Source organism: Siniperca chuatsi, linkage group LG3, assembly GCF_020085105.1.
Source record: "Siniperca chuatsi isolate FFG_IHB_CAS linkage group LG3, ASM2008510v1, whole genome shotgun sequence".
In the NCBI taxonomy this organism is placed as follows: domain Eukaryota; kingdom Metazoa; phylum Chordata; class Actinopteri; order Centrarchiformes; family Sinipercidae; genus Siniperca; species Siniperca chuatsi.
This window is the reverse complement of record NC_058044.1, coordinates 8,804,873-8,818,921: the sequence shown is the minus strand read 5'-3', so window position 1 is coordinate 8,818,921 and position 14,049 is coordinate 8,804,873. Positions and strand designations below refer to the sequence as shown.

At 39.1% G+C, this 14,049-nt stretch overlaps 2 protein-coding genes across 5 annotated transcripts in view; one reads left to right on the top strand and one right to left on the bottom strand.

Annotated features, from left to right (window-relative positions):
- Positions 1–1,252: 1,252 nt before the first annotated feature.
- On the top strand, positions 1,253–9,943 carry LOC122874071 (synaptogyrin-3-like). 2 transcript variants are annotated; one of them, XM_044191605.1, is made up of 4 exons: positions 1,253–1,467; positions 4,538–4,772; positions 6,077–6,222; positions 6,319–7,725. In XM_044191605.1, exons 1-4 carry the CDS (start codon positions 1,363–1,365, stop codon positions 6,421–6,423), a joined length of 591 nt encoding a protein of 196 aa, XP_044047540.1. In that variant the 5' UTR covers positions 1,253–1,362; the 3' UTR covers positions 6,424–7,725. The 2 variants fall into 2 exon arrangements, with proteins under 2 accessions (XP_044047540.1, XP_044047539.1); XM_044191604.1 differs by lacking the exon at positions 6,319–7,725 and adding an exon at positions 8,921–9,943 and having other exon boundaries at positions 1,254–1,467.
- Positions 9,944–10,286: 343 nt separating this feature from the next.
- LOC122874070 (voltage-dependent T-type calcium channel subunit alpha-1G-like) overlaps positions 10,287–14,049 on the bottom strand; it is a 42,635-nt gene continuing 38,872 nt past the window's right edge. For all 3 annotated transcript variants that reach the window (XM_044191602.1, XM_044191601.1, XM_044191603.1), the window contains one exon: positions 10,287–12,964. In XM_044191602.1, coding sequence (XP_044047537.1) covers positions 12,263–12,964 — 702 coding nt within the window. In that variant the 3' untranslated portion in view covers positions 10,287–12,262. The remainder of the gene's footprint in view (positions 12,965–14,049) is intronic.

Below are 14,049 nucleotides of genomic sequence, written 5' to 3'. Positions count from 1 at the left end.
TGTAGACTAATAATGAATAATATAATAATATAGAGCCCGATACATCAGCATGGTTGATATTATCGGCTGATTTTATCTTAACACGGATATTTTGTATTTGCTAATATGTTGGTCAATGAGTAACAAAACATTGCAGTATATAAATGCCAAAGATATGTTTGAGGTAATTTAGAAACAGTGTCTCCATTACACAGTTTGTCCACCAGAGATCACTGACAAGTTTCTTCTTTAACTGTAAAATTTCTTGTTCGGTTAAAAAAAAACCAACAACAAATTTTAAGGTTTCTTATCAAAATGTTTGTTCATGTTATGCGTTTATGTTAAAGGATAATGCTGGTGATATTCTATATTTATATAGGTATTGTCAAGAGCCCAGCTCCTTTTGGAAATTACTTATGCTTTTTTAAAAATGTAACTATATTTTTAAAGATTTATGTCTTCAGTAGGAACAGATGGGAGGCTGAGTGCCACAAAGAGGGTCAGGAAGTCAGAAAGTCTTGAGAGCTGGATTAACGCTGACACTAACAAAATGTAGATTATCTACTACTTTACAAAATAAATATCTGATGCTTCGCTAACATTTACCATCGATGACACTAGTTGTATTTTTTCTGGAAATTTGGGGATTTTAGGGGGCAGTTTGAAATGAAAACAAAAAAATGGTGGATATTTTATAGAATCATTCAGGCTGTAATATATTTAAATTTGATTACTTTCAGGCCAACATGACAAAATATTCACAAAATATTGTAACTAAGTACATTTACTCAAGTACTGTACTTAAGTACAGTTTTGAGGTACTTGTACTTTACTTTAGTATTTCCATTTTACTTTCTACTTCTACTCCACTACATTTGGGAAGTCAATATTGTACTTTTTACTCCACTACATTTATTTGACACTATTAGTTACTAGTTACTTTGGATATTTAGATTATTAATACAAAATATATCAACTAATAAATTATGATGTCTTTTAATGGATTAAGCTACCCAGCAGTATATAAAGAAGTTAAAATTTGCAGTACTTCTTCCACCACTGATATGGATCCACTGAGAGTCCATAAATGATAATAGGCCTACTGAAATGTGGCCCAGCCCTAAATTATAGTAATATGGGAAATTTAGGTTAGTATATAGCATATATATCTCCTTTTAGAAAAGAAAGAAAAAACATCCTCTTAGATTGACGGTTTTAATTTAAACCCATAATGAGCAGTTCATTCTCAGCCTGTGAGCTGCTCTCGGTGACGCGGTGTGACTTCACACGGAGGCTGGAGGAGCACGCCGCCGCTGCGCGCAGCTCTCTGACCGCCTCCTCTCGTTCTCTCAGCGGGCTGACAGGCAGCAGAAAGCCGGAGGGATGGAGCCAGCGGGCGCGTATGGCGCCGGGAAGGCCGGGAGCTTCACCTTCGATCCGGTCGCCTTTTTCACTCATCCCCGGACCATCCTCAGACTGATGTCGTGGGTAAGCCTCCTCTGCAATGTGTGGGTTGATATCGATGTACGGGCCTACCTGTATGCCCCCCTTTGCTAATGTGTCTTTTATCCAGTCATGTCATGATTATTATAAATCAGTATTTTTCTAAAAGTCTCAATATCTTTGAGTTAAATCCCTGATGTTCTGGGTACTGATGTACTGTTGTTCAGCTCGGTGTAATAAACAGAATAAAAATCATTTTGAGTGATGCAGCTTCTGGCTGGAGCTTCAGGACCAGCGTCTGATTACCATATGATTATCTGGAGCCGCTTTGTGTCTAGAATGAGCTCATGTGAATGCTTTGGATTTAAATGCCCGCTAACCGGAATGTAACACCTCTCTGTCGTCTCTCTGGTGTGATGCTGTGCAGCTGTGAGTCACCATACAGCATTTGATGTGCACTGAAGGAACAAGGAACAATCTGGTTTTATAGGAGGCATAGCAAGTTAACAGAAGCACACAAACCCTCTCTCTTTGTGTCTTTGTCTTGTAATTCAATTCGGTCCAACATGATTTGTCATAACCAATTTGCCAGTTCTCCTTAAAACAAAGCACATCTAACGGTGAAAAAATAAAATACAGTATGGTAAAAACAAAATCAAGTCAAAAGGAAGCATTTTTAAAAGAAAAAACAGATATTACAAATTGGAACAGGAAACTAAGTAGGCCTACATTTAGGCTCAAGTATTGTACTTTAGTTCAGTTTTGAGGTACTTTTACTTTACTTGAGTATTTCCATTTTATGCTACTTTCTACTTCATTACATTTTGGAAGCCAATATCGTACTCTCTCCTCCACTACATGTATTTGACAACATTAGTTACTTTGCAGATTCAGATTATTAATAATAATAAAAATAAAGAAATAGAAATCAACTAATAAATGATGATGTATTATTATGGATTAAGCTACCCAGCAGTATATAAAGTAATTGAAATTATTGCATCAATAATTAGAAGCCAGTGATATAATATACACTATTCCGAAATGGGCCATTCTGCATAATGAGTACCATAACTTTTGGTACTTTAAGTATATTTTGATGCTATTACTTTTGTACTTACTTAAGATTTCTAATTCAGAACTTTTACTGATGGAGTATTTCTACACTGTAGTATTGCTGATTTTACTTAATCTCAGTACTTCCTCCACCACTGCAGGTCAGTACAATAATGTGACATGTAGACCTTCAAATTAATTACCGAGAGGGTTTCAAGGAATGATGATTTTCATTATCGATTAATCTGACGATTATTTTCTCAATTAACTTATTAAGTGTTTGGTTTATAAACTGTGAGAAAATTGTGAAAAATTACCATCAAAAATTTCCTAAATCCAAAGGTGATGTCATCAAATTGCTTGTTTTGTCCAGCCAACAGTCCAAACCCCAAAGATATTCAGTTTACTGTCACAGAAGACAAAGAAAAGCAGCAAATACTCAATCAATTATTAAAATAGTTGCAATTATTTTTCTGTCAATCAACTATCAATCAATCGATAGCTAAAGATTGGTAATGAAATGTATAAGTTCTCCCATTTATTTTGCATACTGTTGACAGTCCTTCATTGTCACATTGTGCAGTTACAGTAAGTGCTACATGTCCATCTTTAGGTTGGTGCCCTATATTTGCATCCACTTTTGGATTTAGTAACAACATTTCTTAAAGGATCAGTTCAACCAAATTGCAAAACACTTGCCAATATCTCCTAATGGTAAGGAGCTATGTAAGATGGTCGTGGTTGGATTTTCTTCGAAAGACTTTGAAATATCTGGCACTGTGACCTTTGCCATTAACCAAAGGCAATTATTTGGAGATAATTTGATTGTCTTCATATTTATTTGGTAATATGCTCCACTAGACCACAATATAAACTTAAATGGAAAGTACGGCTAAAAAGAACAATTATTTTCATCATCGTCTGTTTGCTCTATAAAATGTCAGAAAATAGTGAAAAATGTCCATCATAATTTCCAAAATGCCCACAGTAATGTCTTCATATGTCTTGTTTTGTCAGGCAAACAGTCCAAAATGCAAAAATATTCAATTTATAATGATCTATTTAGAAACAGAGAAAACCTGACAATACTCAGAACTGAGAAACTGAAACCAATGAATGTTTGTAATTTTTGCTTGAAATGAAAAATGACTTATTAGTAGTATACTCGCAGATAAATTTTCTGTCTATTAATTAATTGAGTAATTGTTTCAGCTCTAATGGAAAGAGGCCTTAAGGCAGCTCCTGGAGGGGGTCCTGTGTCAAATTTGATAATATGCTTATATAGTCCTTAAATTAATTAACATTTAATCAAATTATAACTGTTCTAACTTGAGGGTAGAAGAGTTCTAAATTGAGGCCCACTTTGGGTTAATGCGGTCCTGGTAAACTGAATTTTGTTTGTGGTCGTCAGTGAAAATTTAGCAAAACAAAAGTATTGTACATTTGAAAAACTCAACAACAATAACTCCTCTCAGAAACAATGTCCATGGTTACTTAATAATAACCCAAAGACCCACTGAGGAGAGTTTTCTTCTCTACCTTATACAGAAGACTCTAATATCTGTTGACAGTGAGGTCTTTGGATTATCAACAGTTACCAGAAAATTGCTTCTGGAAAGACACACTGCTCTTCAGTTTGTCTCAGTGGTGGATATTAAAAAATCACTGCAAATAAAACTGAAACTTTCTACTTGGATCAATAACTTTTAAGAGCAAGTAGGAAGATGTTTTGTGTTTTGCGTGAAATGACCCTTTAAGAAATTTTGTTTGCTCTGTAACAACTGAGTCAATAGCACTCAGTATTACTGAGTAAAACTTTCCGAAAACTATCTGCATGGGTAGATAGGGGTAATATGTTTGTTATGTTTGGGGTTTTTTTGTAATGTCGGTGAACTAACCCTTTAAGACTAAAATAGAAGTATATCTTTGTATCTTGAAGTTTGTACTGGTGTGTCAGTGTGTGGCACGTATGAGGAACGAAAGGCATTCATACTCCAGTGTGAGTTCATTCTCTTCTACCTGTTAGATAATAAACCGGCCCACATGTCTTTCCCTGCAGGTTTTCTCCATGGTGGTGTTCAGCTGCATCGTGAACGAAGGCTACATCAACATAGGCAGCGAGCGTTTGCTCTGCGTCTTCAACAACAACGCTGATGCCTGTAACTACGGTGTCACTGTGGGCGTGACCTGTTTCCTCGGCAGCATCTGTTTCCTGATCCTGGACATTTACTTTCCCTCCATCAGCAGCGTCAGGGACAGAAGACGGGCTGTCCTGCTGGACCTCGTCTTCTCTGGTACGTATACACACAAATATAATGTGAGCAAATATTATAAGTATGTAGATACAAAAAGGCAACACATTAAAAACCAGCAATATTTAAAGCAAATGGTAAACACTTTTAGGTATATGAAAAACATGAAACTGTACCAGATTAAAAATAGAATACGGTAAAGACATAAAAAATCCAGTAAAATAAAATAAATAAAAATGTCCTTAATGTGGGACATGTGCCAGTCCTTAGAAGCAACTTGAAAGGAATAGTTATACGGATATACGCATATTTGCTTTCTTGCCGAGAGTTGGATGAGAAGATCAATACCACTCTCATGTCTATACAGCAAATATGAAGCTACAGCCAGCAGCTGGTTAGCTTAGCTTAGCACAAAGACAGAAAGCAGAGGAAAACAGCTAGCCTGGCTCTGTCCATTGGTATCAAAAGCCACTTACCAGCACTTATAAAACTCACAAACTACCACATTGTATCTCCTTTGTTTAATCCAGATGAAAACCAAAGCGTAAAAACATTGTACTTGGGGTTATGTGCGGCACTATTTCTTGGTTGGATGCAGTAACTTCCTGGAGTCTCTGCTGGGCGTCTGGCAATCTCAAACTGACGACATGACAAGATTCCCTGACTTTTACTTTAGAGCCACCAGGATGTCAAAGTTTTCTCTTATCCATTGTAATATCTCAACATCTACTAGATGAATTGGCACAAAATATTGTAACATTCATGGTTTGTAATAACTTTTCATCTAGCACTATCATCAGTGTAAATTTTAACACTTGTACAATACTTTGGTTTATGACAAACCAAAACTAATGACATTTCCATCGGGCTCAGTTGTACTTTGTGTTTAGTGCTAATTAGCAAATGTTAGCATACTAACACGCTGAACGAAGATGGTTAAAGTTATACCTGCTAAACATCAGCATGCTAGCATTGTCATTGTGAGCATGTTGACATTAGCATTTAGCTCAAAGCAATGCGGTGCCTAAGTTGAGCCTCACAGAACTGCTAGCATTGCTGTCGACTCTCAGTCTTGTTACTAATTTTCCATGATTTTCACCTATAGATTGAATGTCAGTGGATACAGTTAGAATGTTTTGCCAGTGTTATTGTTAACAACAACAACTGAAACAATGTTATCTGAAGCAATTTGCTCAATTAAAATATATTTGAGAAAATAAAGGAAATAAAATATAATTCAAATTAAAAAAAGTTCAGGAAAAGCTCTCTGATAAAAGTACATTTGAAGAAGAGATTTAATAGATGAAGCACATTACCTTTTCTGACTCCTCTGTGTCCCCCTCCAGGTCTTGCCAGCTTCCTGTGGTTCGTTGGCTTCTGTTTTCTGGCCAATCAGTGGCAGGCTACCTCTCCAGACGAGCTACCATTGGCCCAGGGCTCCGACGCCGCCCGAGCCGCCATCACTTTCTGCTTCTTCTCCATCCTTACATGGGTCTGTATGTTTAAAAGTATGTGTGTAAACTCTGTCTGTGTGTACATCCAGGTGTGTTTGTGTTCATCATCATGTTTGTGTGTGTGTGTATTCCAGAGTTATCAGTTGCTGTTGGCAATGAACAGATTTAAGAGCATTTCCTTCATGGAGGACAAGCAGAGGCTCCTGCCTAGGACCCCTCCCACCCTCTCTCTAGTCTAACACACACACACACACACACACACACACACACACACACACACACACACACACTCACACTCACACACACACACACACTCTGAGTCCCAGCTGTATATTACTGGTTGATTATGGGCATGTCTGAAAGTTTGGTCAGGTTTCATTCAGTGATGAGATTCAGAGTAGATTTGGGTGATATGGTTGAAGTTGATATGAAAATATATAGTACAATATTTTTCCAATATATATATATGATGCTCAATGCAATGAGCTGTGACCTACTGTTTTTCATCAGACAAAGCTAAAAACCCCCCAGCAAAAACCAATTATGTTAGTTTTTAATTACAGTTTGCTTTGAATCGTTAATTTGGTCAAGAGATTTTAGAAAAATTAGTATGATCGTATCATCATGATATAATTCCACTGAAAGACAACAAGCAATAATAACTAATCATTTCCAAGCTTTCCGAGTCCGAGTTTTCACTTCTCATAGATTTGTTTGTGGTTAATCTGTCTTTACTTACTATAATCGATACTATAATGAATTTGTGGGGCGGTGGTGGCCTAAAGGGTAGAGTTCGTTCTACTGACCAGCAGGATAAATCTCGGTGAGGAAAGTAAAGAGCAGTGCTTGCACGTCCTTCAGTACAACCACTAAGGTGCCCTTGAGCAAGGCCCTTAACCCCCAACTGCTCCAGTTGAGCTGCTCGGTGGCTGACAGGTCAGACTGTGGATTTACTTTCCAGGTGTGAATGTGTGTAAATGTGGGGATGTGAACAGGGTGTTCCTGAAAAAGAGCTGCTCTCAGTGAGACTTCTGTGGTTGAATAATAGATAACTTTTTTTTTTGCAATGCCAGAAAACATTGCTGGTGAGACAGAAACCGATTTATTATCCACTGATAACTCAATGGAGCCAGTTAAAACAATCTTACCACCAAACCTATAGCCATTCATCTCACTGTCAGAGGATGTGGAGAGGTTAAGCTGTAATTATATCAAAAAAGTACAATTACAAAGGATCTTTTTTTTAGTCTGTCAAGTCATTTTTCCCCCCAACAGTCCTGTGATAAATTCTTCCAATATTCTTCTGTAGAGGATTTGTAGCATGTGACAGAGAACGAAATCAATGTTCCTTTGACTTTGGCTACTCTTTGGGGAAGTCTACTGATTTTACACATTAAAGTTGGTTTTAAAGTTGTATAATATCTCCTGGCTTTCTAATGTCTGAGAAAATAACCTGAGTGATGTCATTAGGGTTGGGTTGAGAGAGTGAGACTAACTTTTAACAACATATCTGCCTTGATGAAGATGAGGGGATTTACCAAGCGGGGGTATAATGCTATAATATGCTCTCAAGTTGCATTATGGGAAATTGAGGATCCAGCATTTTTGGAGTTTAACACATACTAACTTTATGAAAGCATAATACTAAATCGCAAGACTTTTAAGAACAGTTTTATGAAGTGACCTAAACCTTTTGTACTCAGCTGCTCTAGTTTCTTCAGTCTTCCTTCTTTCTGTTTTGAGTAACACCACTTCTAACCAAACTGTGCATGGTTTATGTAATATTGCTTTCCTTTTCCACTATAAGAACTCTGTATCAAATAGGACAACAATTCAGAAAGAGCTGGAGTCAGATTAACAATAAAAAGGTGTACCAGAAGATTTCGTGTCTGGCAGAAATGCAAATACAACACAAAGCCAAAAAAAAATTAAAAGGATTATAACAAGATTATAGAAAAATTATGGATTACAATGGATCTGGTGGAGAAAATCACGTGATTTGACACGCTGGATTCCATTTTGGACCACAGACCAGCTTGGGCCATCCCCAGCTATGATGTATATCCACTGCTCCCAGTTTGTTAATGCTGTATACAGTGGACACTGAAGGAAGAACCTAGAACCAAAGCCTCACAAGGTTCTCAAAAGTTTAGGTTGTGGGAATCCCTAGATTACGTTTTTTTAGCCACGCTAAGGAGTGGCTCTCGTGATGGCAATGTCAGTCAGGCAACCACTTGGTCCAGACTGAAATATCTCAGCAACAATTGGATGGATTGTCATGAAACTTTGTACAGGCACTCATGGTCTCCAGAGGCTGAATCCTACCGACCTTGGTGATCCCTTGACTTTTCATGTAGCGCCATTATCAGGTCAAAATGTCCATTTGTCCAGTCCATTTGTTTATGCCCAAATACCTGCAAAACTAATGACATTCCCATCAGCCTCAGCTGTACTTTGTGTTTAGCGCTAATTAACAAATGTTAGCATGCCAACAAGCCAAACTAATACGCATTATCATTGTGAGCATGTTAGCACACTGATGTTAGCATTTTGCTCAAAACACCACTGTGCCTAGGTGCAGCCTCACAGAGCTTCTAGCATGGCTGTGGACCATATACAGTCTATGCTGTGAACTCTTAACCTGTAACAGTAATCATGTGTTTCTAATGCAAATCAGTGTGTAACTAACAGCCTCTGCTAATCGTGTGTGTGTGTGTATGTGTGTGTTACTAACAGGCTGTACTGACGTTGAGCGCACTGCGGCGCTTCTTAACTGGCAGCAACACGAACTTGTTCACATGGCAACACCTGGACCCCAGCAACGCCCGAGCTACACCGTACCCCATCGCCAACGGAGCTACCATAGTAACCACCAACCCCTATCAAGCCCCCCCCTTCACTGAAACCCTGGACCCCCAGAAACTCACACAGCAGAGACCCATGGCTCCTGCCTTCTAGAGATTGATGGACAGAAAGAAAGAGGAGGTGTGAGTTGGACGACACCGCATACAACGCGGGCACGGACAACTTCCTGCCCCGTTGATTAGCGGTTTTCCATCCTCTCCTGGGATTGGTGGGATTTTGGGTCACGTGATGTATGATCTATTTTCACCATGGCAACTGCTGGCTCAGCTTAGTTAGTTTTAACTCTCTGTGTCAAGAATACTGTCTTCTGTTCATGCACACACACTCACTCACACACAGATATCGACGCACGCAATCACAGCAGTAGTCACGTCACACCTGGAAACAGATATTATACATGTACACCTGGAAACACATGTGTATATACACCTGGAAGCACACACACACCGTGACTGCATGTTCATATGGTGAGGTGCAGATTAAAATAGATGTAGATCAGTGATGATGCTCCATCTGCCTTATAAAGGGATACAAGGCCTTTAGTGATGGAAATATGGAGGACAGTGACGCTGTTCTAATAATACATCCATGGTGTTGCTCCGTTTTCTTCTTCTGTTTGCCCTCAGTCAGTCTGACCAATCAGAAGCTGCCCTGCAGACCTGTGGCCTCCCATTGGCTGAAATTGAGACAGACAGGCAGCTTGACCAATAGTTTGTGAGGAAGCGAGTGAGCAGAAATTGGTACATTTTCTTGGCAAGGAAATAAAGGCAGGACAGCTTAATGCATTCTGAGCGCTATAGTGTTTCGGTGTGAAATATTCATGTGATTAAATATTTTATTGTGATATGCTGAAGTGGTAAAATGAAAAATAAAATCCATCCACCACCACCACTATCAGAGCTGTGAGTCTGCCTTTGTTCACATCATGTTTAAATAATTTCCTCTTTGCTTCTTGCAATGTGTGAAACTCTTTTTTAATATAATTATGTATCTAGACCAAGATCCAAGATGTGTTGTAGCATATTAATCAACATCTGCTGGAGGACCATAATTAGATATGTTACTCATGTTATGTTGAATTCATTAGCAGCAGCAGGCAGCAGCTGTGTATTAGCTTTATTTTTGGAATAAGTGGCTCATGTTGAAGGACAGCAACCCCTCATACTGTGTTTTTTTGTCTTTTACCTCTTTATATAGGGGGAAAGGACAGATTTAGAAGCAAGGTTATAGAGTCAAATGAAAGTCAGACAGGAAGTGGTTTTATTCCAGCACTGTCCAATAATGTTACTGTAGGTGAGCTCACTGTATATCATTCCCTGCTTTCATTCTGCAGGAACATTATACAATATTATTTGCATCCTCCAGAGTCATCATCATCATTATAATCAACATCCTATAACGCTGACATCATCATCATCATCCATTATCAGCAGCGCCAGGAGATAAATTGACATTCAAAAATGTAGAAATTCACCTTTGTAGTTCTCATATCATTGCTGCTGTGTTAATAAAATATAATCTTTGCCTTTTTCTATAAAGTCTTAAACACCATTATATCATCTGAATAAGCCCTTCTGTACAGCTGCTTCTGTCTAAATTTCACCCCGCACCCATACAGTATAATCTCTTCAAACATCAGGAGAGATGGGCCAGCTCCAGCTTCAGACAGCAGGGGGCAATCAAACTCTGCAGACCTCTGATCTCATGCTTCATACTCACCTGGTCTGAACTACCTCTACCCTGAGAATACTAAGACAGAGAAAAGGAAAGTGGAGGGGGTGAGAAACTAAGCTGACTGAACATTCAAATGGGTGGGATCAGGAAAAAAGCGAGGTAGAAACTACTAAAGCCTAGGTCACGCTACACGATGTTAACTCAGAGACTCTAAGCGCAAATTGATTGGTTTTGACTGTCAGGGTTGGGTGGATTCAGGCGTGGGAGGTTTCTCAAACATCACAAAGATGTCCATGTTTGACTGCAATCTGAGAATGATCAAGCAACTTCCAGTGGCATTTTACTGGTTAAGACAAGTTAAGAGGTACGAAAAATAGGAAGATCAGTTATATTAAAAAACAAAAACGCCCACTTGGTTAGATATAAGATTCTCATTTTGCTGCACTTTTAACAAGCTGCTGTACAGTTGGTTTGTTTTTTTTTTGGAGGAATAAGTCTCTAATAAAATGTGCCTGCACCAATCTATATAAGCGTGCAATTACAAATTAAGCATTTACATATAAAAATCTTTTTCAGCTTTAACTCTTGTAAGTTTATCACTTAAAAATCTATTTATTTTGTAAACATAAACTAATTTCTGCACTACAGAGCGAGAAATTAGGGAATTGTACTTAATTAATTAGAAAATTAGAATGAATGAGATGCCGTGTGTTGAGCTGAAAAAAACTGGTTGATTAATCGGTTAGTTAATCAACAGAAAATTGATTGATAATTGATTAATCAATTTTCAAGCAAAAATGCTAAATATTTGATGGTTCAAGCCTCTTAAATGTGAAGATTTGTGGCTTTTCCTTGTCTAACATTGTAGTGGATTGAATATCTTTGGATATTGGTCACTTGGTGGGACAAAAAAAGCTATTTGAAGACTTGAAGACGTCACCTTCGGAAATTATGATGAACATTTTTCTATTCTTTCTGATGTTTTATAGGCCAACAGATTAATTGATTTATCAAGAAAGTAATCTGCAGAAAATAATTTATAATTAAAATAATCATTAGTTGCAGTCCCTAGCTGTGACATCTCATTGTCAACACGTCTATGTGTACATGAGCAGATCAGTCTGTAACTTAATCCGTACTGCACCTTTCGGGTAATTTTGTCTCGTACTCTGACCAAGGCTTGAGATGGAAGGAAAAGGATGAGAGTGAGGGCAGAATGAGGAGAACAAGCAAGGGGAAGGTTAGTGTTTGAGTAAATATAGCAGGGGAGTGACTACTATGTCTGAACTAAAGCTAGGACTATGATAGAAGAAAAGGAAACGTCTTCTTGTGTGCATCTTTGAACACATACACACTCATACACACACAGTCTGAAAGAGTTCTGCTCACACACCCTGTGAAAATCTTGTGATTAAATGGGATGAGGCAAGGGGCGGGGCCCAAAAGAGGACTTGCAGCTCCCGCCCCTTTCGTGTGCTTCTGCAGCACATCAGGCTCCTCCACTTTAGAGAATAACCAATCCAGCGTCACTGAGTTTGTTTAGTCATCCACAGAACTTCCCTCTGGTTGATTAGGAGAGGGGGTTGTGGCATCAAATGACAGAGTCCGCCTTCTCAGATCAACGCTGCTGTCCATCAGCTGGGTTACCATAGTAACTGGCTCTTCTCCTGGCGGCGGGCTCATCCTCTGCTTCCTGTTCCTGCCCGACACCGGAGACACTGATTGGCTGAGGCGGCTCCTGTGCGCCCCGGGGCTCGGGGTAAGGTGTCTGCTTTTGTGTGAGGAGCTGGGAGGGATTTGTGTGTATGAGTGTGTGTGAACAGAACTGTTAATACGGCTGACTTCCTCGTCGGTGTCGTCTAACTGGGGGTCGGGGTCAGAGCCAGGGCCGGGGCTGCCCGCTCTGGAGCTACAAAGTGGCGCTGATAAGGTGGATTCACCGCTGGGGACCTTCAGACTGGACAGGCTCTGCAGGCTGACAGGCCTCTTCTCAACATCTGTTTCTGGCTGCGAGCCGCAGATGGCCTGGTCAGGTACATGTTCTTGTCCAGTGGTTTCACTGTGGCTCCGGCTGTGGCTCCTGCATGAGATGACCCTCTGGGGGTGTTTATATTTCAGTGTGTGTACACTGGACGATCGCTGGCGGGGTGGTGTGGAAGAAGCGGCGGGCACAGTGAGGTTAGGCTCTGCCAGATCATCAGTTGAACCGCTCTGATCCAGAGAGTCACAGCGCACAGCCTCCTGCAGACACAAACACACATAGATGACACAAGCTTCATTATGTGTTGGGTTATGCAATAAAATGATTTTGAAAATGTTACATATTTAAAATTCACTATGTGATAACGTGGCCAATAGCTACAGAAGATAAGAATTTGCAAATGCAGTCTGTTGCAACTTCAGTTAAGTTAAACAATAATGCTTGCAGATCACCCTGGATCAAAACAAAAATGCAGAATGGTGACAACATTTTTCTGAAGGACATTAAACTGCATTTAAAGCGTTTTTGGTCACTGTAATCATTGCTCCTGACCATACTGGTCATGAAGCAATCCCTTCCTAGAGTAACTACACTGTAAAACGTGGGAGACAAAATCCAGAGTCCTTGTTCTGTATTCTCAAAGCATTCTTAAGTTCATCTGAAGCTAATATGAGGCTCCAGCAGTCTGAGTTGCTGAGCCAAAAAAAGTGGGTATTTTATTATATCTATCTATATATGACTACCAGCAAATATTCCTCCACCACAGCTCAACAAGGAAACACTGTCCAGCAACACTCAAAAAGGGAATTTCACACTAAACAGATTGTAATTTTTGGAAGATACACAGCTAATTTGACAAACTCAGACTGCTGAAGTCTTATGTTAGCTTCGTCTGAACTTTAAAATGCATTTTAGCACAGATTGAGGTCTGTGGATTTTGTTCCCCATGTTGCTGTTGTGTTTTAGCTTTTTGGATGTATTTTTCCTGTCATCCCAGACATCAATTAGTTTCCATTAATTTCCATACAGCGCTTTGAGTAGTCAGAAAGACTAGAAAGGCGCTATGTAAGTACAGTCCATTTACCACAGTCCATTTACCATACAGTATGAAAATCAATTAGCAGATTCCATCCATCACAGTGAACGTAAGGTCTGCTGTATAAATCCTTGTGAAAGCTACATTATCATTGTGCATTAATACAGTTTCACTGCAGATTGAAGTCTGCACTGTATTACCATGCAACCATAAAGTAACTTTGACAAAAATGAATGCAGGCCTGATGTTTACTGTGACGAATTAAACAATCGAGCATTTTCAAGAGTATGCTAATAGATTTTCAAACTA

Bases quoted from the DNA above. Each gene is read 5' to 3' on its own strand.
- LOC122874071 (XM_044191604.1), top strand. From the start codon at position 1,363: ATGGAGCCAGCGGGCGCGTATGGCGCCGGGAAGGCCGGGAGCTTCACC. The intron at 1,468-4,537 runs GTAAGCCTCCTC...CTTTCCCTGCAG, and splicing joins TCCTCAGACTGATGTCGTGG to GTTTTCTCCATGGTGGTGTT. The intron at 4,773-6,076 runs GTACGTATACAC...GTCCCCCTCCAG, and splicing joins GCTGGACCTCGTCTTCTCTG to GTCTTGCCAGCTTCCTGTGG.